General features: G+C 36.1%; 1 protein-coding gene across 10 annotated transcripts in view; it reads left to right on the top strand.

The window, feature by feature from the left end:
* The window catches only part of Wwp1 (WW domain containing E3 ubiquitin protein ligase 1), a 113,867-nt gene that overhangs the window by 28,860 nt on the left and 59,126 nt on the right, over positions 1 to 25,881 (top strand). For 6 of the 10 annotated variants that reach the window (XR_014997228.2, XM_087897045.1, XM_085676975.2 and 3 more), the window contains 7 exons: positions 4,390 to 4,480; positions 9,553 to 9,691; positions 10,289 to 10,413; positions 11,182 to 11,319; positions 11,410 to 11,476; positions 14,080 to 14,264; positions 22,802 to 23,129. Coding sequence is in view for 9 of the 10 variants with exons in the window: in XM_087897045.1 (XP_087753171.1) it covers positions 4,411 to 4,480; positions 9,553 to 9,691; positions 10,289 to 10,413; positions 11,182 to 11,319; positions 11,410 to 11,476; positions 14,080 to 14,264; positions 22,802 to 23,129 (1,052 nt within the window). In the remaining variant the exon portion in view is untranslated. Of the gene's footprint in view, positions 1 to 1,744; positions 1,776 to 2,491; positions 2,500 to 4,389; positions 4,481 to 7,800; positions 7,823 to 9,552; positions 9,692 to 10,288; positions 10,414 to 11,181; positions 11,320 to 11,409; positions 11,477 to 14,079; positions 14,265 to 22,801; positions 23,130 to 25,881 lie in introns of those variants that run through there. The other 4 variants (XM_085676978.2, XM_087897047.1, XM_087897046.1 and 1 more) reach the window with 4 other exon arrangements.

Here is a 25,881-nt window from a genome sequence, read left to right on the forward strand (position 1 = left end):
AAGCCAGTGACCTCAGCCTGAGCATGTCCAAGGCAACTAATTACACAGGAGCAGGCACAAGAGAGCCACCGCTAAGGGAGCAGACCAGAGCCAGAGCCCTCGGCAGAACCGAGCATGAATCAGCAACCTCTGAGGTAGCAGGCCTGAGCCAGCCACCTCCACCTGAGCAGGCTTGAGCCACTGACCTTTGCCAGAGGAGGCCCAAGACAGTGACTTCAGGAGCAGCCATAAGCAAGAAACATCTGTGGGGCATTTAGGTTGTTTTCAGGTTCTGAATATGACAAACAATGCTGCTATGAACATAGTTGAGAACATGTCCTTGTGGCACTATTGGGCATTCTTTGCATATATACCTAAAAGTGGTATTGCTGGGTCTTGAGGTAGGTTGTTTCCTAATTTTCTGAGAAATCACTATACTGATATCCAAAGTGGCTGTACAAGTTTACACTCCCATCAGCAATGGAGGAGTGTTCCCTTTATCCCACATAAGTTTTCAGTACTGGAACTCTGTAGTAGAGTTTGAAGTCTGGGATTGTGATGCCTCCAGAAGTTCTTTTATTATTCAAGATTGTTTTGCTTATCCATATGAAGTTGAGTATTATTTTTATAAGGTCTGTGAAGAATTTTGCTGGGATTTTGATGGGCATTGCATTGAATATATAGATTGCTTTTGGTAAGGTTGCCATTTTTACTATGTTAATTCTATCTACCCAAGAACATGGGAGATCTTTCCACTTTGTGGTATCTTCTTTAATTTCTTTTTTTCCTTAAAGATTTAAAGTTCTTGTCATACAAGTCTTCCACTTGTTTGGTTAGAATTATTCCAAGATATTTCATGCTATTTGTGGCTATTGTGAAGGATGATGTTTCTCTGATTTCTTTATCAGCCCATTTATCATCTGTGTAAAGGAGGGCTACTGATTTTTTTTTTAGTTAATCTTGTATTCTGCTACATTAATGAAAATGTTTATGAGTTGTAGAAGTTCCTTGGTAGAATTTTTGGGGTCGCTTATGTAAACTATCATATCATCAGCAAATAGTGAGAGTTTGACTTCTTTTCTGATTTGTAGCCTCTTGATCTCCTTTTGTTGTCATATTGCTTTAGCTAGGACCTCAAGAACTATATTGAATAGATATGGAGAGAGTGAACAACCTTGTCTTGTTCCTGATTTCAGTGGCATCACTGTGAGTTTCTCTCCATTTAGTTTGATGTTGGCTATTGACTTGCTGTGTATTTCGTTTGTTATGTTTAGGTATGTTTATTGTATTCCTGCTCTCTTCAAGTCCTTTATCATCAAGGGGTGTTGTATTTTGTCAGAGGCTTTTTCAGAATCTAATGAGATGATCATGTGGTTTTTATTTTTTCAGTTTGGTTATATGGTGAATTACGTTGACAGATTTTCACGTGTTAAACCATCCCCGTATCTCTGGGATGAAGCCTACTTGATCATCATTGTGGATGATTTTTCTGATGTGTTCTTGGATTTGATTTGCCAGTATTTTATTGAGTATTTTTGCATCAAGTTTCATGAGTAAGATTGGTCTGTAATTCTCTTTCTTAGTAATATCTTTCTGTGATTTGGGTATCAGGGTAATTGTAGCCTCATAAAAAGAGTTTGGCAATGTTCCTTCTGTTTCTATTGTGTGGAACAATTTGAGGAGTATTGGTATTAGTTTTTCTTTGAAAATCTTGTAGAATTCTGAGCTGAAGCTATCTGGCCCTGGGCTTTTTTTTGGTTGGTAGACTTTTGATGACTGTTTCCATTTCTTTAGCAGTTATAGGTCTATTTAATTTGCTTATCTGGTCTTGATTTAATATTGGTAAGTGATATTTATCCAGAAAGTTGTTTATTTCCTTTGTTTTCCAATTTTGTGGAGTACAGTTTTTCGAGATATGGCCTAATTAGTCTCTCGATTTCCTCTGTGTCTGTTGTTATGTCCACCTTTTCATTTCTGATTTTGTTAATTTGGATATTCTCTCTCTGCCTTTTGGTTAGTTTGAATAAAGATTTGTCTACTTTCTTGATTTTCTTGAAGAACCAACTCTTTGTCTCGTTGATTCTTTGTATTGTTTTCTTTGTTTTATTTTGTTGATATCAGCCCTCAATTTGATTATTTCCTGCCATCTAGTTCTCTTGTGTGAGTTTGCCTCTTTTTGTTCTAGAGTTTTCAAATGTTCTGTTAAACTCACTGGTGTAGGATTTTTCCAGCTTCTTTTGTAGACATTTAGTGTTATGAACTTTCCTCTTAACACTGCTTTCATTGTGTCCCATAATTGGGTATGTTGTGTGGTCATTTTCATTGAATTTTAGAATTCTTTAATTTCTTCCTGTATTTCTTACTTGACCCATTGATGATTCAGGTGAGCATTGTTTAATGTCCATGTGTTTGTGGGCTTTCTGGAATTAGTGTTGCTGTTGAATTCTAATTTAAGCCATGGTGGTCCAATAAGGTATATGGGCTTAATCCATTTTTTTTGTATCTGTTGAAGTTTGCTTTGTTACCTAGTAAGTGGTTAAATTTTGAGAAGGTTCCATGAGTTGCTGATAAGAAGGCATATTCTTTTATGTTTGGATGGAATGTTCCATAGATGTCTGTTAAATCCATTTGAGTAATAACATCTGTTACTTCCCATATTTCTCTGTTAATTTTCTGTCTTACAGACCTGTCCAGTGGTGAGAGTGGAGTGTTGAAGTCTCCCACTATTAGCAGGTGGGATTTAATGTGTGATTTAGGCTTTAGCGGTATTTCTTTTACTTATTAGAGTGCCCTTGTATTTGGGGCATAGATGTTCAGTATTGAGATTTTCTCTTGATGGGATTTTCCTGTGACTAATATGAATTGTCTTCCTTTGTCTCTTTGGACTGATTTTAGTTTGAGTCTGTTTTGTTAGATAATAGTATAGCTATTCCAACTTGTTTCTTTGGTTCATTTGATCAGAAATTTTTTTTTCCCTGCCTTTTACTCTGAGTTGATGTCTGTCTTTGAGTTGGAGGTGGATGCTCCTGTTTTTGTATTCAATCTGTTATCCTATGTCTTTTGATAGGTGAGTTGAGTCCATTTATATTAAAGTACATTAATGACCAGTAATTGCTAGCTCCTGTTATTTTAGTTTTCATTGTTGGTGATGTTATTGTGTGTGTTTTTCCCTTCTTTGGAATTTGCTACTATGAGATCATCTATTGTCTGTGTTTTTGTGGATGTAGCAGGAAGGAAGATTTTTTTATAGCATCTAGTAGACCAGACTGCTAGAAATTGAAAAAGCCTTCAATTTCCATTGACTATATTCCCTTTGTTGATAATTTAAGTGTTCCATTTCAATTGATTTTTTAAAAATTTATTCTTTTTTTTATTTTGAGATTAATATATTTCTACCTTCTTTTCCCTCCTGCCCCCCCCCAGGTCACTTTCACTCTCTTTCAAATCAATGGCTTCGTTTTCACTAATTTGTTATTACATGCACATATGTATAGCTCTATGCTTACATATTTCTGAATATAGTTTCTTCAGTCCATATAATGTTACTTTTATCTATTTTCTTATATGAACATGTCAGCTGATTGCTCTTAAGTTGATATCATTTGTAAACCTGATTTCTCTTCTGTAGAATAAGCATATTGTCCTGAATATGAGGTCTTGATCATAGATGAAGCAACTCTTGTTGTGTGTGTGTGTGTGTCTGTATACACAGTCTATGCAGATCTAAGTAAGTGAAGAGAGTATAGTGATTTTAGAATATTGGTCCCTAAATTTAGGGAAAAGATCTAAATGGAGCATGAAAAAGATGACAAATTAAGGGGAAAGCAAGATAAGTATTAATACTCAATAGTATTTTTCAATATTTCCCAGAATATACCACTTTAATCTTTAGTAGGTTAAAGATGAGTAGAAGCTGAGCCTTGAGATAAAGAAAGCTGTAGTTAGCTCTGCTTTTTCTTAATTTTTTTAAACAAATTTAAATTCTTGGTTAAGTGTACAGTGTAAATTTTCCTTAATCTAATTATTGTACTGCGATTATTTAGGAAAGTGTTTTTATTCTTAGGAAACACACACTGAAGTATTCAAGAATAAAGGGGGTATATACTAATGAGATTTTAATAATACATAAATATATCTTGTTTGCATATTCATGTGCATATTTATTTTTAAATCCTCATATGAGCCAGGATTCTTAGTATTATCATTTACTTTGTTGCTCAAATGGACTCAGATATGGTTAAATGGCTACACTCTTATATAATGTTTCTATACTGTCTTAATTTTAAATGAAAGACAACTGAGAACTTGTGATGGATATGAATTTTCATTGATTCAAATGAATGGTTTTAATCATCCAGAAGATTGAAATATCCTCTCTGACATGTGAACATATTTCATTTTTTTTTTAAGAATCGAGGTCAATTTTGGGACATGGCCACTGCTTCACCAAGGTCTGATACTAGTGATAACCACAGTGGAAGGTTACAGTTAAAGGTAACTGGTAAGTGATTTTAGTAATAATGAAGTATTGTGATGGGTGGATGAGATTGGATTTTGCATACCTAATGAGGCAAATATTCCATAAGTGATGCTCTTGAGACATACACAGTGAAGTTGGACTGATATTAGGTGGCACTGGGTTTTAATGTCTTGCCTTCATGTTGCCTTGCCTTGACTTTATCATTTTGTTCATTTATATTAAAGTAAACATCACTTTGTAAAATTTATGATCTTGTTTTCACAATAGCTTGAGTAATAGAAACTACCACTTATGAATAAAGGAGGAGACCAAGGTCCAGAGGAACCACTGCCTTCTCTTAGTAATGAGGATGCCAGTTGCGGTCTTAAGACTTTTATCCCAAACCATGTTCTTTGTATAGGTCTTTTTTTTCTTTTTTTTTTTTTTCCCCCTTCTGGTCTTGGAGGCTGAAGCCAGAGCCTTGTTCAAGCTAGGTAAGTAAGTATTCTACCACTGAACTACATCCTCATTCCAGCTTACTCCATTAGTCCTTTTATTTCAAGCAGTCAGGTACTATCCTTCAAAGCCCCTCTGTTATTGAAGTCTGGTCATTGTCTATCTGTGAACTGGGAGAATCCATATCTCCTTTAGTCTGGCATTCAGAGTCAACAGCCTGTGAATGGTCAGACTACCAGCTTGGAATGGACCTCACGTCAGCAGCAGAGCTACTGTTGGAAGCTTAGGTGGGTGGGGTCTTGCCCTGAGGTCACCCTTCCCTTTATCTGGTGCTAAGTAGGAGTCTTCTTCGTAATGATGTAAACACACACCTTGGCTGCTCATTAGATCTCATGATACTTCTTTCTTCTCCAAACTGTACATTTTGCATTTATTTCTGCCCAGTTTGATCTTTTTTCATTGTTGATGCGAATAAACATTTTTAATAATAATCACATCACAAATTCATTATTATGTTGCTTTGAAATTGCCTCCACTAAAGAGATTAGACAATTACTTTTTAATTTTGGCCTCAGGCAAATTCTTAGGGCAAGGGCAAGAAGCAGCTAGATTCTTTGTCAAAATTTCACACAAATGGCATAAGTCCAGTTGCTAATGTTGTTCCCCTCTGAAACATCTCTTGAGCTGGGCTTCCATGACATGCATTGCTCTCAGCACCACTCTCTTCTAAGCTTTTGCTAGGATGGCTTATAACTCTGCTTACAGTCTCCAACTGCTTTTCTAATCCAAGTTTCAAGATTTTCCCCATTCCTCCGAAAACCACTTGGTCAGATTCTTCACAGTAACAGTTGACTCCCTGGTACCAACTTCTCTATCACTTTTCTATTGCTGTGATAAAACACCGTGGCCAAGGCAACTTATAGAAGAAACAGTTTATTTGGTTTTATGGTTAATGAGAGGCAAGAATCCATTGTAATGAAACCATGGCAGCAAGTGGCAGTCATGGCATCAGGAGCTATATCTTCAAAAAAAAAAAAAAGTACAAAGCAGAGAAAACTATTACCCTGAAACTGTGTAGCCAAGACTAGTGTTGACTTTGTGTTCCTCCTGCCCCAGTTTCACAAGTACTGGGACTATAGACATGTACTAATAACCATGTCCATCATATTTCCCTTCCTTTTCCTTTCCTGTTTTGAGACAGAATCTCTCTGTAGAACCCAGGGTGGCTTCATGATCCTCCTTTAGCACCTTAAGCATTGGTATTTCATGTGTGTACTATGCCCGTGTTTCTTTGTTTCTGCTCTTAATCTATAGCTTATTGAAGGGAACAAACATACAAGAACAGTGTGCTGTAGGTGTAGCTCCATGATATAGCACTTTCCTGGTGTGTCTGAGACTTTGAGTTTCATCTCAGCCTCTAAAAACCAACTACTCTATCAACTAATAAAAATATCTTAAAAACAGGAAAACCATGATCTAAATCAAGCAGAAGATAACTCACTGTAATGTGATAATTTACTATGCCACGAGCATAAATATAATAGCATGCAGAGATAAGTAATTTTCAGTATTGTAGTGTTTAAGATTTCCAACATGAATGGATCAGATGCAAAGTGTTTAAAGTATATAGAGTACTTGCCTTAAAAACTAACAGATTGCTATGGTAGGATTTGTATATTTAGTTTTTGGTATTGTGTCTTGTACCTCAATTATACTTAAAAATATATTGATTTTTACATTTATTTATGTATGTGCATATACATGAGCCATACATGTACATGTACAGGTCAGAGAACAGCTTGTGGGAATTTCTCTCTAGTATTTGGGTTTCAGGGATTGAGGTTATTAGGCTTGGTGGCCAGTGCTTTGACTCACAGAGCCACTCCACTAGCCCTTAATTTCATTCTGTTGTGAGCAATTTTAGTGTTCGTGATATGCGCTGTAGGCGTTTTCTCAGGCTTTTAATTATTTATGGCCTAACCATTTTTCTCTTGTTGATTTCAACTTTACCACCTTACTTGTTCTATTACTATTTCTTATATCACTATTAGACTGTCTACTTATTTTCTTTTATAGTGCATACATTTGGAGAAGTCTTGATTAGCTCAATTTTATGTATATTTGTCTCTGTACTTGTCTATTTCCTTTTGCTCCTTATTTGAATTTAAGCTCCCCATTTTTCTTGTGTCTACCCCAAACAATCAAACCCAGTAAAATTTTGTGTTATTGTTATAAAATGATTTATTAAATTGAAGGTGATTTAAAGCTTTCATCTTAAAAATCTCAGATCTAAGAATATATCAAATAATTTTCTTCCTCTTTGGTGTCCATTGTTTAAGTTTTGTGCTAATTTTTATGTGGATCATATACATTTGTTACTAAATGTTTTTAGGGACGTTACTGTTACTGGACCTTTTAAATTAAGGAACCCTATCCAATGTCTGTTAATTTTCAATATTTACATAGTGTTACCGTGAAGGGCATTTTGAGTATATAACATGAAGGTAAACAAGTAAATGGGAAAATATAATTTACTCCATTCCCACTAATTAGAATTCCTGTTTAAAACAGTAGCATTCAGTTTATTTAAAAACATACCATTAATTATATGCACTATTGAGCCACCATGTTACAAATTTTTATGAGATTAAAAAAGATATTTTAAAATATTTGTTGAGGAGAGAGGGGAGATCTATTATGCTAACAGCTTTCAGTACTATCAAGCACTTTGCCAAATAAAGATAAACAGTGGGCATATCTTGAGTAATAGTATAGGTGCAGTCACCATACCGGATGCGGGGAAATTTGTTGTTGATGATAGTGCTTTTGCATGCCTTCACTCACCAATCCTAAGAATTGGGTATTATTGTTCCCCTGTTTTTCAGGTGAGAAAATGGAGGGGCAGAGCCGTTAATTGACCTCCTTCAGGTCAGGATTCTAGTAATGGCAAAGTTAAAATATGAATCCAGATATGTTACACTTGTATGCTTTTAACATGATCCTGTATTGCCTTCGCTTTACTGACTGTGTGGATAGATAGGGCCTGTATGTGTCAAAGAAATAACTTTTATTTGGAATGAAACCTTCTATTTTGAGGGGGTTCTTGAGAGGTAACAAGTCTGGCCCCTATATCAGTCCTTTGGTGGTAAACTTAGAACAACTGGCGACGTCAGAGAATGGGAATGAGTTTTACTAAGACCCTCCCAGTAGCACTTCAGACATTATTTTAAACATTGCACTCTGTTGCTAGTATTTTAATAAGCATTTGCTTGTAATCTTTTTTGTTATTCTTTCCATGTTAATAGAGGAGTAACTATTTCAAACACTTTACCTCTCACACCACTTTCACTTTGTATTTCATTGGTTTGCTTGATTAATTTCTTTCAGTAGAATGGAAACTTTTGTTGTTTTATTTCTTAACGATTCATGTGTGTGACAGGGGTGCTTTTCTTTTGTCATCTCAGACCAGGGTAGAGGTGATCATAATCACTGGTTGATTGCACAGTTCTGTGTTCGGAATAACATTTGCAATCATTAAAGGCATATGTTTAAGCTAAAATGGTTTCTTACTATGTTGGGTAAAATAAATTTAAAATTCCTTTTCTGTAAAAGGTTATGATTAATTTTTATTTCATGATGACATTTTGATTTTCAAATTTTTTAAATAAGTTTTTCTTTGAAATTTTTTTTCTAGATAAAAATGTTCAATAGTTTATGATAAACAGGTCACAGTTATATAGTGAATACCATCTAGATGAAGGCATTTACTTTTCTCACAGTCCTTGGTACAGTTTGAAATTATATTTACATAGCAGGTAAAGATAGAAACCATCAAGTATGTAGTACACACTGATGGCCCTCTGAACATGGGAGACAGAGAATAGAGGCTTGCAAATTCAAGTCTAGCTTGGGTTACATTTGGGAGAACTTTATCCCAAATATATATTAATATATAAATCAATAGGTAAACAGATATTAATCACATCCTACTATAGTTTGATAGGAGTGTAAATAGTCTGGCATTTATTCAAGAGACTTACTGTGCTATACAGCAGTTCTGATATGTCCAAAGTAAAGGAAAACACGTCCACAGTAAAACTTGCATGTGAATGTTTATAGACATCTTTGGTTCAACAGCTACAAAGTAATTTAAATGTCTGTCAACTAATAGATAAATAAAATGTGGCATATCAATAATGGAGAAGTACTTGGCATCAAAAGGAACGAAGTATTGATGCTGCAGCATTGGTGGAACCCGAGAGCATGCTAAGTGGAAGAGGGCAGTCATGAAAGACTGTGTATGATCCCACTACATAGAATTTATAGGAACAGAACAAGCAATCTATAGAAACAGACTGTGGGATGTTGGCAGAAGATAGGAAAATTTAGGAGAATTAACAGAAATGTTTTTGAATTAATTTGAATGTTCACACAGGTCTGAATCTTTTAAAAAGAATGAATCTATTCAAATGGATGAATTGTCTCAATTAATTGGTTACTGAGAAATTCAGATGGCTTTCAGACAGTAGTAGCTTCTCATCTTGCCAGTATGATATGAACTAGAGGTGGAAGAACCTTTTTGTGTCTATTGGTTTACTAGTTGGCAGTGCTGATCTTTTGGTTACATCTACAGACAAGTAATTATTGTTTTCTGTTAGTTTCTAGTGCCAAACTAAAAAGAAAAAAAAACTGGTTTGGAACGGCAATATATACTGAAGTCATCGTAGATGGAGAAAGTAAGAAAACAGCAAAATCCAGTAGTTCTTCCAATCCCAAATGGGATGAACAGATGATTGTGTGAGTATCTTATGTAAAGGCCATAAAATCTTCACATTGCATGTCCTATGTTTTATATTTTTAGAATGACTTCAAGTAATAAGGCTTTTTCTTTATCTAAGAAAGAATTTAAGATATGAAGAAATTTTTTAATTTCACTTTTCTCAAAGAGGAAGCACAATAATTGTGTTTTTGTTTTATAGACAGTTATTTCCACATGACCCTATTTACTCTGAATGTTTGATATAGAAATAAAGCCAGTCATTCTTAATTTTGATATTTTGAAGTAAAATGGTATAAAGTTACATGTAATAGAAAGATTATAACTAATGCCAGTCATTCTAAACAACTTTAGAGAGATTTTTCCTGAGGTCTCAGTAAGTCAGTGCTTTGCTGCTCAGTGGGTGGCTAACTACAAAAATCCCGAAGTAGTTTTTAAAGTCATAATGTGTTTGTAAATATTTGTTATTTATATTTCTGTTTCAATTAGTTTACTTTTACATACAATATTAAACTGAATTCATCATTTAAGAAAAATCACTGCAATAGGTAACTTTAAAAGAATTAGCACACAACAGTGATGCCATGTTTATTTTTGTTATAATGTTATTCATGCAGAAATGTGACCCCACAGACCACCTTGGAGTTTCGAATTTGGAGTCACCACACTTTAAAAGCAGATGCTCTGTTAGGAAGAGCAACAGTGGACTTGAAACAAGTGCTGTTAACACACAACAGGAAATGTAAGTGGCTTTCTAACCTTTGTTTATTTATGTATTATTTCAAAGACTTTAAATGTATCCTTCTAAAGTCCAGAAATGAAGTGTTGTGTTGTGTTTATAAAGAACTTATAATTGCCAATGGTTGCTTTCAGAACTGTGTTGTAATTGAACAGTGGGCAGTATTTTCCCATCCTTTCCCCACACTGAAGATCATCTACCAGTTCTTTGATACCAGTTACTCCCACTCATTTATTGTTACCAGAACAGCATCTCTGATCTGGATAGAGACCTAACTATCAATTGGGCAGGTCAATTCATTGGCCAAAGCCTCCCGACACCCCCAGGTTGGGAGAATTGTCTCTAGGAAGATCACGAGAGGACCAGGAATTTTCCCTTAATTATTAGTACTCTCACATTCCCACTCTGAAGAAGTAACTGTAAAACAATCTGAGAACCAGATCCAAGTTCCTTAATACTTTTGGCATTTCTGAACTCTGTCGAAGATGAGACAATAGAGAGACAATGTCTCAAAAAACAGCCACATAAAAAAAAAATCATAATGTACCCATATTGGATAATGAAGTGATCATTAATGAGTTTTAAAGAAAATTGTTTTTCTAAACTATTAACTGATAAATTATATTTATGGAGTCAAAAGTCATTTTATGGGTTACATGCAAAATTGCAGCAGTCAAGTTCTGGAATACAGCAGTTTTTGGATTGAGGTATCTTTTAAACATGTTTATGTATGTAGCACTTGTTTTTAAATTGGAATTTTCTTTTTTCTAGTAGAAAAAGTGAAAGAAATATTAAAACTTTCTTTGGAAAACAAGAATGGCATAGTTCAAACTGGTGAATTAACAGTTGTGCTTGATGGATTAGTGATTGAGCAAGAAAATCTAACAAACCACAACTCCCCTCCAACCAGTAAGCTGTGCTTATGTTTTTTTAAATTTAAATAAAGAAAGTTGACAAGAAATATATAAAAACTGAATTGCCCTCCTTCTTGATGTTTAGTAGAAATCCAGCAGAATGGTGATGCTGTGCATGAGAATGCAGACCCCTCGACAAGGACATCTGCCGGGTAGAGTGCTTTATATATTGATATAAGATTTCTCAAGCATGAAGTTTGTGTTTTTAATTTATTTTCTGTTAGCTCCAAATTCATGACCTTCCTGCTTCAGTTCCTTGATTGTTAGGATTATATTATGGGTGGAGGTGGGGGTGTTCAAAATCTTATGTAGCCCAGGTAGATGTAGTTGAGGATAACCTCTTAACTTCTGATCCCCCTGCTTCTGCTAGTCAGGTGCTGGGGTTAAAGGTATGTATTATACCAAGATTCCTCTGTTTAACTGTCCTGGCAGTCCTAGAATTCACTCTATACATCAGGCTAGCCTTAAATTGAGAGATCTACCTGCTTTTGCCTCCGAGGTGCTGGGATTAAAGGTGCGCATTACCACTGCCTTGCAGAAGTTTTGATCCTTAGCCTCATTTTAGTATTTGTCATAAAATTTAAAAGCCTAGCCACGGCTATATTAAAATACCCTATTTTAAAAATACTAAAAATATGTTAATAAATAAAAATTTAAAAGCTTAAATATAAAGATGTTATTTGCCAAGTACCTGGGAAAGAAGCTTTAAAATAACAATTTATTAAGATCTAACACATAAGAAAATCATTGTTCTGGCCTTTTTCTATGAACAAATGCTTCTTTTACAAAGCATAGTGCTTCAACTATTCACTTATGCTATGGAATGTGGTAGTGCTTCCTTTCTTATTGAAAGTGTTGTTAAACAATCGATATTTATGACTTGTTGGTTAATAGAGCGAGTAGTGTGGGAGGGAGACCTTATTGATTGGACATTCTCCTGTAGTTCACAAGATAAATGTCCTACGGATAATTCATCCTACCATTTCAAAACCTCCCTGCCATTTACATTTTGTGATTGCTAAATGATGATTTGAAATATATAAATGAAATGAGAGTATATAATAACTCAAATATGGTGGAGTTAGAAGTCTCAAAATATAAAATGTATTCTTACATAATTGACTTGGTACATCTGGAAAACTTTGCCAGTAAAGGGCAAAGTATAACCTTTTTGACTCTGCACAGTTACTGATAACATTATTCTTTTATATCTATCTATCTATATATATATATATATATTAAAGATTTATTTATTAATTATGTATACAACATTCCTTCCATGTATGCTTGCATGCCAGAAGAGGGCACCAGATCTCATTGTAGATGGCTGTGAGCCACCATATGGTTGCTCTGAATTGAACTCAGGACCTTTGGAAGAACAGTCAGTGCTCTTAACCTCTGAGCCATCTCTCCAGCCCAATAACATTATTCTTAATTGCTGTTGGATGCTTCTTATCAAAGCACTTAAACAAGTTATATATGTGGCACACGCCTGCAGCTTGAGATAGTTGCAAGGTTGAAACAAGAGGACAGCTAGTTTGAGGCAGCCTGGGTAGCTCAGTGGGATCCTGTCTCAAAACAAAAGCTGTGAAAAAGGGTCAGGAATATAATTTCTTAGCAGAACAATTGCTTACCATTTGCAGAGACTTGGGTTTGGTTCTCAGTACTGCCTTTTATTTTGGTTACGAGTCTAGCCTTAAACAGTTGAGCCATCTCTCCAGCTCAACCAGTATTCTTTAAAATAGCTTTGAAACTATGCTTTCCAATTCTGTATTTGCTTTACATAGTCTGCGGATTATAATTTGCACTGAGAAAAATTAATGACTGAAATAATCTAACAGTTTGTAAATCAAAATGCATTAATATGTGACATATGTTTAAATTCTTTAAGTTACACTTTTCAGTTTTAAAGGGGTTTAAATTATTACCACCTAAAACCTAATCCTGCTTTATACAAAGTTAATCATGCCTTTAATGCTAGCACTTGAGAGGCAGAGGCAAGAGAATTGCTGCAAGTTCAGGCAGGGATTACATGATGTGGGATTCCCCTCTCTTTGCTATGAATACCATTGGTTAATAAAGGAAACTGTCTTGGGCTGCAGGGAATAGAAGTAGGTGGGGAAAACTAAACTGAATGCTGGGAGAAAGAAGGAGGAGTTTAGGAGAAGCCATGTAGCCCTGCCTGACCCAGACGGAAATTTACCGCTAGCCTGGTCCTTCTAGGAAGACCTGTCTTAAGACAAAACCACCAAAACTTATTGTTTTATTTTATGGTAGCACATCTTGTTTTTAAAATGAGTCCAGTGGTGCCAGGGGAACTTCCAAGGACTCTCACTTAGACTTCTAGATCACTGATTCTGGATGGCTAAGGAGTGATACAGACTTGAGAATTTTCTGGAAGTTTTGTTCAGACCTTAGTTGTCTTCATTGCTAAATGTAATTCCAAGGTTAGAATTAGTTTTTGGATATTTCTTATAATTTCATGAGCCTTTGAAACTACTTTTAGAGCATTTAAAACAGCCCAATAGTCTTATTTAAAATGTACAATTTGAACAGTTCTTGGAGGCCTAGATAAACTCAACATATTTGGTGTGTCTGCCAGTGTTGATTCCTACAACTGAAAGTAGAGTAGGTCAGTGTGGTAACAGCAGGCAATGTTAGAAAGTCAGTCCTTTTATTTTTATTTAAACTCTGCTGACAGATTGTTTTATTTCACTTAACTCGTTGAAGTTAGAATTTTGTTTTCTTCTTGAAGGTTGGCTGTTGAAGGTACTATTGGAATAGATAATCATGTACCAACAAATACTGTTGTTTCCAACTCATGCTGTTCACATGTAGTTAATGGAGAAAACACACCTTCATCCCCGTCTCAGGTTGCTGCCAGACCCAAAAATACTCCAGCTCCAAAACCACTCACGTCTGAGCCCACCAGTGATACAGGTAACCTTGGTGGTTTGGCACATCATTTGAATGATAATTAAAGAAATTTATGTATTTAATGCCTCCATTTCCTTTATCATGTTATCATAGTTATCATCCTTCATCTTCTGCAATATAGCGTATAAAGTTATGATACCTGAAGATATTTTTTGAAATTTTTAAATTTTCTGGATTATTTAAGAAGGTATTCCTGAAACAGTTGAGAAATCACAACATTTTATTAAGCAAGTACTAATATGATGTAAGATTCTTACACTTTAGGCTAGGCCAGAAAATACTACTTAATTAGTGACATAAAATAAATTTTTGAAAGAACTTAAGTGACTTCCTTGATTTTTTTTTTTAAACAAAAGTTAATGATGAATGGTTTCTTTAAACTGAATTTAGCATTTGAATTCCCCCTGTAGTAGCTAACTTATTAGAAGTGTATGCTGTGATTTGACATAGCTATCAGAAAGTTTTATATTTCCCTAAGGGAAGAATTACACTGCTGTAGAAGAAATGCCCCAGAAAGACTTTATAATGGCTTTGGATTTATCTGAAAATATACCACAATATGAACAGCCTGAAGTGCTCCATACTTCCAAGAAGACAAATACAACAGTGAACTTAGTTGTTTCTCTTTCAGAAAGAAAAAATGACATAGCATGATAGTATAGGCCAAGTAAAACCCATCTTAGGAAAGGACGGGGCCTTATGAGCTCCTACTTCGAAAAAATTATTTACAGTGATGGCTTCTGGAGAGTTAGTTTCCTTTAAGGGCGTGGCCCCACACCCATGAGTATATGAGAAGCACAAATTGGACTTTAAAAAGAAAAGAGGGCATAAAGTTGGAGGGAGTGGAGGAGGGTATTAGATCTGTGAAGAGTAGGGGGCAAATATGATCAATATATATTTCATGAAATTCTTGAGAAACTAATACTATATTTTTAAAAACTTATAACACATTCTGAACACATCAGCTTCCCCTTGGTCCAATTTAAAAATTGGAATGTGCAGTCTTCAATATATGGTCTGAAAAAATAAATACAGAAAGAGCAATAGTAATTTTTTTATCAAGACAGAAGAAAGGTTTATCTGCTCACCGTACTTCTTTACATGAGTTTAATTCTTTTTAGATTAAAAGGCCTTTAGTTTACCAGATAGTAATCCATAGGAAAGAACAGGAAAAAACAAAATAAAGTAAAAATCTTTTAAAAATTTATATTTTAATAGTTATTTCCTATGAACTCTTCCAATAGGTTATAAAGGTAAAAAAACAAAACAAGTTAAAACCCACATATTACCAATCTGAATGAGTTTATTTTATGTGACTGTTGTTGGATTCAGGAGTTGAAGGAGTTGCATTATCTCTTGCAGTAATTAGATGTCATGACCAATATTTAAGTCAATTCCTTATTCATAAAAAGACTCAGATGTTAAAAAAATGTGGAATGGTCACTTCAGAAAGGCCATTTAAATGTATGGAATTTGAAGAATTTGCTCTTATTTTAGAAACATTTAACTGTGTAAGTAGATTAGTGTAAGTGTTTACTATCCTTAGTTATTACATATTTCAACATTGGGCTTATCAGATGTTGATGAAATGAGAAAGAATTAACCTTTGTACAACTAGTATTGTAAAATCTCTTTGCATAGTTTATAGTTTGTTGAATATTTTATATATTCTATTGGGAATAAGCTCATTATTCACATTCTTCTACCTTCTTTACCTGAAATTTCAGGGTGAAAATAAAACACACACAAAGAACTATCAATGAAAATTCCATCATATATAATACCCTTTGTGAAATTATAAAGAAAGCTAGGGCAGTCTTAACAGTTGCCATCTGCTGTACATTCGCTAAACACCTAATTCTATTTACCGGCCACTCTCAAAGTCATTGGATACATAATAGTATTTTCTGTTTGCTCTGAAGAAATTGAAGTGCAGAGGGGTCATAGGCTTTAATATCCAGCTTTGTGGCTTTCAGCTTTATAGTTGTAGCACAAATAATAAAAAAAACAGAGAGAGATATTGGGGTTGAACCTGAAGATCAGAAAAGCAAAGCGGCCAACCACTAGAGAGAGTCTCTTCCCCTTATTCCTCTCTCAGCCAAGCCATATCGCTTCTGTCTCCGCTTCCCTAGTGGTGTGATTAAAGGTGTGTGCCACCATTCTTTGACCTGAATGGCTGACTAGTATGACTGTTTTGCCCTCTGATCTTCAGGAAAGCTGTATTTATTAAAGCACAAATAATATACCACTATTATATATATATATATATATATATATTATATATACTACCTCCTGTTCATATTTAGTTATATAGAGCTTCTCAAAAGGCTAATGCTTATCTTATATATTGAGATAGGCTTCCCAGAATATTTTCCCAACCTTTTCACCTGCTGAGATTTTCTTAAAAATAGTGTAACTGTCCTCATATCTTTTAGTTTAAAGGGCTTCTAAACCTTTTGTGTTGGTCGCAACCACTTAGCTGACGTCTTTGTCTGATAGCTCATTTCTTACTCATAGAATTAATTCAGATAGCTTTTCAAGAAATGGGCATTCCTTGTTTCTTTAAGATGTAGGTACCAAGTAGTATTCCCCAACCCCTTTTGAGGAGATGGGTGCTGGGTATGGCCACAGGTACTTATAAATAGGAGGCAAGTACTTTAGCATCGATCTTCATTCCTAATATTCCTTTTTTTCATTCAGGACTCTGAGCCAGATTTTGTTATTGAATTTGTGATACTGAGTGTGGAACCCCATATGCTCTCTCATTCACCATCAGAGCTTTGCTAGATGCAGCTAATGCTATTGTATACGATTGAAGATCTTGAACTGTGAACTCAGCAAACCTCTTTTCTCCAAGAAGTTATATTCTAATATACATGTAATTCAAAGTTTCTGAAATCTCTTGGTAGTGGTGGTCATACCTTTAATCCCAACACTCCAGGGGCAGTGGCAGGTGGATGGATCTCTGAGTTTCAGGACAGCCAGAGCTGCCCAGTAAAATTCTGTCTTGGAAAACCAGAAAAAAGAATTGTGTGTGTTTGTTTTGTAAATTTATTTGGACTGGCACTAGGCTATCTATTTCCTCCATGATTGGTTTCTAACCTGCTCAGGTATTGGTGTGATTTATAATGCATATGCCATATTACTGTTCCAAATTCTAAAATATGAATTCTGGAATACATCTGTCTCCAAGGGTTTCAGATAATGGATGTTGGCCAATCTTAAGGAGTTCAGAGAAACGATAACTTCCCACCAGAGGTAGTATTATACATGAAGTATTTATTAAGAAGATTCCTTTGAGATGTTTAGTTGCCATAAATATTTATTCTAGATTACAATGAGAAGGTGAGATAATGAGTAAACCCGAAAAGAAAAGCTTAACCTGCTAAAAAGTGACAAAAATATCCTCAAAGTTAGCATCTCTATGTATAAAGGTGACTGATATTCTTAATTTAGTGCCTTATAACTTAGTTGAAAGGTTAAATAATATATTAAAACAAAGATGTCTGCCATAGTTCTTGGAAAGTGGTATTTAAGAAAAATGCTATATTCTTTTCCACTTTAATTCTCTCTAATTTCTAGTATGAGATTATTTTTTCTAATGTATAATTATTACTGTAATACATGTATAATATATAAGTGTGATTTAGTATCAGACAAACCTATTCTATAGGTATGTTACATTTTTTCAGTTTTTATTAAGTATTATAAATACTGAGAAAACTGCATAGAAATGTATGGGCAGATCCTGTGTACTGGCCTCTACTGATATCAAGTCTGCTTGTGACTATAGTAAGTTACCATTCAGGAAACTGGTGCTAATCAAGCTCAGAGTTTGTCACTGTGAGGAGTTCTGCCTACATGAGTTGCTTAATTGCTTCACAGTGTGTTTCATCTAACTACCATTGTTATTAGGTACAGTTTGGTCTGTTCCTGCAGGGCAACCTCACAGGCTTTTCCTTTGTAGATGTAGCCACTCTAAAATGATTTACCTGTAAGGAAATTGCATAAGGAAACAGCCAGTTTTCATGCCATTGTTTGAAAAGTAGTAACATGATCCTATGATCTAGTTATGTTAAGATAACAAAATATTCCAAGACTGTGTAACTTACAGATAAAGCAATATTTTAATTGTTGGACTCAGAAGGCAGAGGCAGGCTGCCCCTGTAAGTTTAAGGCCAGCCTTATCTGTATAGTAAACTCCAGATCAGTCAGGACTACATAATCAGGGGGACAGATAGTTCACTGATTTCCAGTCTGAAAGTTCACAATCATTCATTTCCTTTGGAACTCTGGTGAGGACCTTATCTTAGATGTCCATGTGGCTGGAATAATTATTAAAGAGAAAGATGACCTGATAGGACAGGAAGTCAGAGAATGACTAGGAGTAAGACTTAATGTTTCATACGTAGCAGCTTACTCTCTTAAGAACTGACTTGATGTTGTGTGACAACTACCTCAATCCTTCCAAGGGCAGCGGCTTCAATGACCTAATTACTTCTCTCTCACTCAAAAATGTTATATATACACATTTTAACCATAAGAAAGTCAAACAGGTGGAATTCAAATACTCTAGTATTTTTATCTTTTTCTACTTTACATGAAAGAATTGTAACCCCCAAATCTTAGTGACTAAAAGAGATTAAGACTGTTAAGCCAAACTGGGGGCAGGTATCACATGCCTGGAGACCTAGCTACTTGGATGAGGACAAGGTAGGATGATTTCTTGAGTCCAGAACTTCAAGGTCTGAACAACTTAGCTAAACAGTAATGGAGATCTCATATATTTGCCTCTCCTATTATATTTAAGAGTTTCCCAGTGACATCTTGCATTTGTTACAACCAGCAAATCATTATGAATAAATTGTTGTTGACAAAATGCATACTTTTTCTTTGCAAAATCAAACTGTAATTTAATAAAAAAAGAAGAGGGATCATGAGTTATAAGCATGTATAGTCAGAATGTCTGGAACAATATTATTTTGCAAGAAGTATCACATAAAAACAGTGGATGGAAATTATAAGTTAATTAAATTTCATTTCTTGAGGTACACTAGTTAGGCGGGTTTTGGAACACATAGTGCCATTCCAGTACTGTATGGAAATGTTTGACTGCTCCAAAATCCCCTGCACTTTCCTCACTCTTCCCCAGTCTCCGAGAATCGCTGATCTTTGTGTTGTCTCCATAATTTGTCATTTCCAGAAGATTTTCTGACTAGAATTGTGGAGTATGTAACCATCTCATACTGACTCTTTTCGCTTAGGAATGTGCACACCTCTCAGGTTCTTCTGTGTCTGTGAATTTTATTTTATTTTTTTTATTGTGGTATCACAAATGGTGATTTGTTTATTTAACCAAATCACCTGTTGAAGCGGCCTGATCTCTTGAGTTATGAGCAATTAGGAATGCAGATTCTATCCAGGTTTGTGTCCAGGATTTTAGTGTGGCCATAAACTTTGAACTCATTTTGCTTAACAAATGAGATCAGTAGAATGTATGATAGTTTGATGGAAACTGTCCAGTCTTTTCCAAGGTGACCGTGCTGTGTGTTTCCACCAACAAGGCATGAAAATTCCTGTTGTTCTTCATCCTAACCAGCCTTCCTATTTAAGCAGAGACATTTTTCCACCTTCTCACCCAAAGATTGTTTATCTATTCTTAGTCATTTTATTTTTATAAATGTCTTTTATTATACACCATGATGGCACATGCCTGTAATCCCCAGTGCTTTGGAGGAGTAGTTTCCAGGCCTGCCTGGAGTAAAAATAAACAAACCAACCACAAAAACAACAAACACCAGCTCAGTATTTTTTTTTTTTTCTAGCAGACTTTGAATATGGTCCTAAAGCTGAACTTGGGCTCTTCATTCTTCCAATATATTCTTTTAATTTATTAGTTCTAATTTCTGGTTATTTATTGTGTATGTTCTAATATTCTCCTTTATATATAAGTTTTACCCTTTTCAGTGTTTTTGATTTTTTTCAGCCTTAATACATTGTCAAATATAATCAGCAATATTGAATTGAAATAGTGATTATGATAATCTTTACTTTGTTCATTAGTATTTTATTGAATACTCTTTAGCTAGTATTGAAAGTAATATTTCTTTTATCCTTTGCTCAGTTACCATGATACATTTCCTAACATAGTGTGCTAATATTGAATTATTTTTGATTATGTATCATGTTGGCCTGTGGTTTTGGGGACAATGTTTTATATGGGTTGAAAAGTTTTTTTTTCTAATAGAATATAACATTTTGAATACTGCAAAAATTATCTAAAGCTTAAAGAATTTTTTCAAACCCTGCTCATCCCCTGTGTATGAGGGAAATGTTTCTCCCATCACCTTTCCGCTTCAACTCTGATTGAACATTTTAAGTTTCATTCATTTGCCTAATACATTTCACACTCATTTCTATAAAGTTCTGTGTATTTCTGATTTTACTTAATAATTTTGTTTTTCTTTAACAACATTGCCATTTTTAAACTTTCCTGATTATAAAGTCAATGGATAATATTTTTAAAATATAAATTTCTAGACAGCTCTCTATAAATTTCTCCCAAACATATGGATGCCCCTACTAGAAAGCGAAAGCTGAGTGCCATTCACTGAAGCCTTCCTTTGTGTTGCTCACAACAGGGTAGCAGATGCTGCAGTGTAGACCAGAGCCCCTGATCTTGGTCTCAGCTGCTCTACTAGCCAGTAGGTGCAAGTGCCAGGTGCAGAACTGTCAATCATGTATTTTAATAAAACACTGATTGGCCAGGCAGGCAGTATAGACGGGAAAGCCAGACAGGAAGTAGGGGTGGAGCAAAGAGACTGGGAGTATTCTGGGACACAGGAAGCTCCCTCCGTCATTCCTGCCCGCTGATTGGCCAGGCAGGAAGTATAAGCAGGTCAACTAGATAGGAAGTAGAGGCGGGGCAATGAGAATAGAATAAGGCTACGGAGGAGGAAGGTTCCTCTGCCACTCCTGCGCAGACCACCGAAGAGGCAGCATGTAACTTGTCCAGCTGAGAAAGGTATGGAGTCATTATGGCTAACATAGATGAGAATAATGGGTTAATATAAGCTATAAGAGTTAATAAGAAGCCTGACTTAATGGGCCAATCAGTTTATAATCTTATGGAGTCTTGTGCATGATTTTTCTTTGTGGCTTGCCGGCTGTGGGATACTGGGCAGGACAGATACCCCAACAAGCCGGCCCTCATGTTACACAGAACCACTGAGCAGAGATTCACAGTGGAGAAATCCTGGGATTCGGCTGATGCCAGACACCGCAGTGCATTCGGAGTTCCAGGACCATTCCTGAATCCACTTGGAAGAGAGCACAACTGTTTGGGGGTGGTATGTAGAGGTCCCATGCAGTATACCACCCATGAGTCTGACAGTTCTGTAAACCACGTTCATGTCCTAGTTCCCCAGCATAATCTTGGACCAATTTCCCACTACATGAATGAAGTCCGTGATTGTTTCAGGGATACTCCAGGGGAACTAGAATGTCTCAAGGTAGACATTCACTGAAGCAGTACTGCGATGTTGCCTTAAAGTTTCTAGGAAACAGGAAAATGCAGAGACTTGTTTGATCACATACTACCTTGTCAATCTAAATCTCCCTTCTGTAGCATGACAGATATGTGCTAGGAAGTGCAGAGAACTCTTCTGCATCCACATTCCTTGCAGATCTCATGACTGTGTTCAGACTGCCATCTGGCACACTTTCCTTATTCTGTGTTCCAGTTTACATGTGTCTTTACATGTGTCTGTCTGTCCTTCGTCATACTTCAGTGTTTTCAGTGTTTTGATTCGCCGCAGAGGAAGGAAAGCAGTTGCTTATTGACTCTAATCCACCATCTTGAATTTTCTTACTTGCGAGTTTGACTCAATTTTATGTGTACATATAGTCTAAATGGATGTTATACTTGAAATAAAATTAAAAAAAATAAGATGTCAGTAAGTTTCAGCAGTGGGTTGTTTCTTAAGTAAGTGTAGAATGGAAGCTGGGCTTGATGGTTTCCCTGCTCAGGTAGCTGAGGGAGGAGGATTTGAAGTTCAAGACCTACCTGGGAAACTCATTGAGACATCTCAAAAAGTTAAAAAAAAAGTTTAGAATAAACTGTTGGATATTTTTGTAGCACTATCTTAAGAATTAATACATTCATGTGTTTCTAGCTGGACAAACAAGTTTTTGTTTAGCTTTGTTTTCAGACTAGTGCCACTTACATATAAGATAGGAGATTTATAGTTTATAATTTGGAGGGAAAAAAACTTATTTTCTTAATGTTGGTGTGTTGTTTGAAGTTAAAGTTATTAGTTTATACACTTAAAATTTTATCACTTTCCAATTTACTCTTAAAATCCCTAAAGTTTTTTTTTAATTTACTTACTTTATTCTTAAAAATTGATTTCAAAACATCTCTTATTTTTTTATGTTCTTCAGTATCTGGTACATGGCTCAGTTTGCATAGGCAATGAGGAATTGTAGTAAATTGGCTGGGTAATTTGATCATAGGTCATTTTGTTATTTTCCCCTTGTAGTTAATGGAGAATCATCTTCATCTGTCTTAGCTGATAATACTTCCACCATGGGTACTCCACTACCATCTGAAGAAACCACCTCGACTTCCCATTGCACTAGCACCACCATTCAGGAGCCTCCTGTCCAAGGACCCCCGGCATCCTCAGAACACAGTGAATGTATTCCCTCTACCAGTGCCGAAGTGGGACCAGAAGCTCAGAGCCTCATAGACCCTGATTCTGATTCCAGAAATGATTCTGTTTTTGACAAATTAAGGCAGCCAGAAGGGTTTGCGGAACCTCTGAGGCCACGGTCTAGAAATGCAAATAATGAATCTTTGCCATCAGGGTATGTCAAGAAAAGGTTTTTAATGTTTTCTTTCATTTAAGTAAAAAATTCTTGATGAAGTATGACTATTGACTGAATATGTATATGAAATGTTCCTTTTGTTAAAAAAAAATAATTCTTAGTGGCTGGAGAGATGGCTCAGCAGTTAAAAGTACATACTGTTCTTGCAGAGAGCTCAAATTCAGTTTCCAATATACATGTCACGATGTTCACAATTCAGCTCTAAGATACTATGCCTGTAACCTCTGTGGTCCCTGCACTCACATGCATACATACCCCACACCCACATACTGACACATACACATACCCATTATTAAAAATAATAAAGATAAATTGTTTCAAAAATTAAATATATTTGGAACATTCATGCTATATATTTGCTCCAGTGAAACTTATCTTTTGGAGTTAAGAACAATCACTTATCAAAATACATGGGGTAAGAAATGAGCTTACAAATCTGATGTGAATCTGCAAGACCTTTTGATTTTATTTTCACTTTGTATAGTAGTGACCATGATACTTGTCATAACACCAGTTCTCTAGCTGTCTGTGTGATCTAGTATCCTTGATAACAACTAGTCATCCATTTCCATTACTACTGAATACTGATGATTGTCTCCAAAGGGCTCTATTACAAGCCTGGATTTTTCTAATCTTAGTTTTTCCTAATGCCCTTAAGTTTCCTAATCTCCTTTAAGTGTGATTATTTAATTTCCAATGATTTTATTTTTGTTTATTTTATATTTTAGAACAATCTCTTTTATTTTACATACCAACCCCAGTTCCCCCTCTGTTACCTCCTCTTGCTCCCTTTATCTTCTCCCCACCTCCCTTCCCATCCCTTCCTCAGAGAGGATGAGGCTCCCATGGGGAGCCAACAGAGTCTGTCACATCACTTGAGGCAGGACTAAGACCTTGTTTCTAGCCTGAGCAAGGTATCCCTCCATAGGGAATGAACTCCAAAAAACCAGTTCATGCACTCGGGATAAAAATATTGGTTTCATGGCCAGTGGCCTCACAAGCTGCCCAAGTCACTGTCACCCACAGTGAGAGGGCATAGTTTGGTTTTATGCAGCTTCTCAAGCTTTCAGTCCAGAATCAGGGAGCTCCCATTATCTTGGGTCAGCTGTCTCTGTGGGTATTGCCATCATGGTCTTGACCTCTTTGCTCATGTTTGCTCATGCTCCTCCCTCACATCAACTGGACTTCGGGAGCTCAGCCCAGTGGTTAGCTATGGATCTCTGCAACTGCTTCCATCAGTTTCTGGGTGAAGGTTCTATGGTGACAAAGTAGTCATCAATCTGCTTACAGGTGAAGGGCAGTTAAGCACCATCTCCATTATTGCGTAGATTCTTAGCTGCGGCCATCCTTGTGGATTCCAGGGAATTTCCCCAGTGCCAGGTTTCTTACTAACCACATAATGGCTCCCTCAATCAATATATCTCTTTCCTTGCTCTCCCTCTCTGTCCTTAACTCAACTCAACTCAACCTTTCCAATCCCTCATGTTCTCTTCTCCTCTTCCCTTCTCCCCTCCTCACTCTCCTTCCACCCTCTCCCCCACACTCCCAATTTACTCCAGAGATCTTGTTCTCCTTCCCAGGGGGATCCCATTTGTCTCTCTCTTAGGGTTCTCCTTGTTTCCTGAGTTCTCTGGGGTTGAGGACTGTAGGCTGGTTATCCTTTGCTTTATTTCTAATATCCACTTATGTGTGAGTACATACTGTGTTTGTTTTTCTTGGTCTGGATCATCTTACTTAGGATTTTTTTTTCTAGTTCCATTTTTGGCCTGCAAATTTCAAGATGTCACAGTTTTTTTTTACTGTTGAGTAGTACTCCATTGTGTAAATGTACCACATTTTTGTTAATGCATTCTTTGGTTGAGGGGCATCTAGGCTGTTTATGAACATAGTTGAGCACATATCCTTGTGGTATGAGCATGTATCCTTTGGGTATATGCCCAAGAGTGGTATTTCTGGATCTTGAGGTAGATTGTTTCTCATATTTTCGAGAAACTGCCATTTCCGAAGTGGATGTACAAGTTTGCACTCCCACCAGCGCTGGAGGAGTATTCCTCTTAGTCCACATCCTCCCCAGCATAAGCTGTTATTAATGGTTTTTATCTTAGTCATTCTGATAGGTATAAGATGGTATCTCAGAGTTGTTTTGATTTGTATTTTCCTGATGCAACAGCTATGACATGTACAGAGGACAACATTTCACAGTACTCCTCCCCATTCTCTGGGTTTGTGTTCTGTCTCTGCCCTCTTCCATAATGTTCCCTGAGCCTTAACAGGGAAATTGGGGGGCTGATAGAGATGTCCTTCTATAGCTGAGAAGCCACAGTCACTTATTAGCACTTTAACAGTTATAAGGCTTTGTGTAACCACTACCCTCTGTATTAAGAAGCTTCTCTGACCAAAGTTTAGAACAGCACAAGTTTGTGGTATGTAAACATAAATATTTAGTAGGCAGTTAGACAACATGATGCTCTCTGCTAGGACCTCTGATGTCCTACCAATGGGTTTTGACCAGCTTTACAATACCAGGCATGAGTTCTCTTCAATAGAATGAGCCTGAAATCCAGCCCAGAGCATAGCTAATTCCTCTATAAGTGGTCTAACCACTGTCTTTCCAGTAGGCACATTTTGCCTGGCACGTGGTGTTACCATGAAGGTCCAGTGCTGGGTAAGACATGTTTGTTCTCAGTAAGCAGTTTGCATGTCACTATCCAGCATTATGGAAGCTAACCAT

The sequence above is a fragment of the Myodes glareolus genome, chromosome 16 (genome assembly GCF_982192425.1).
Source record: "Myodes glareolus chromosome 16, mMyoGla1.1, whole genome shotgun sequence".
Lineage (NCBI taxonomy): Eukaryota > Metazoa > Chordata > Mammalia > Rodentia > Cricetidae > Myodes > Myodes glareolus.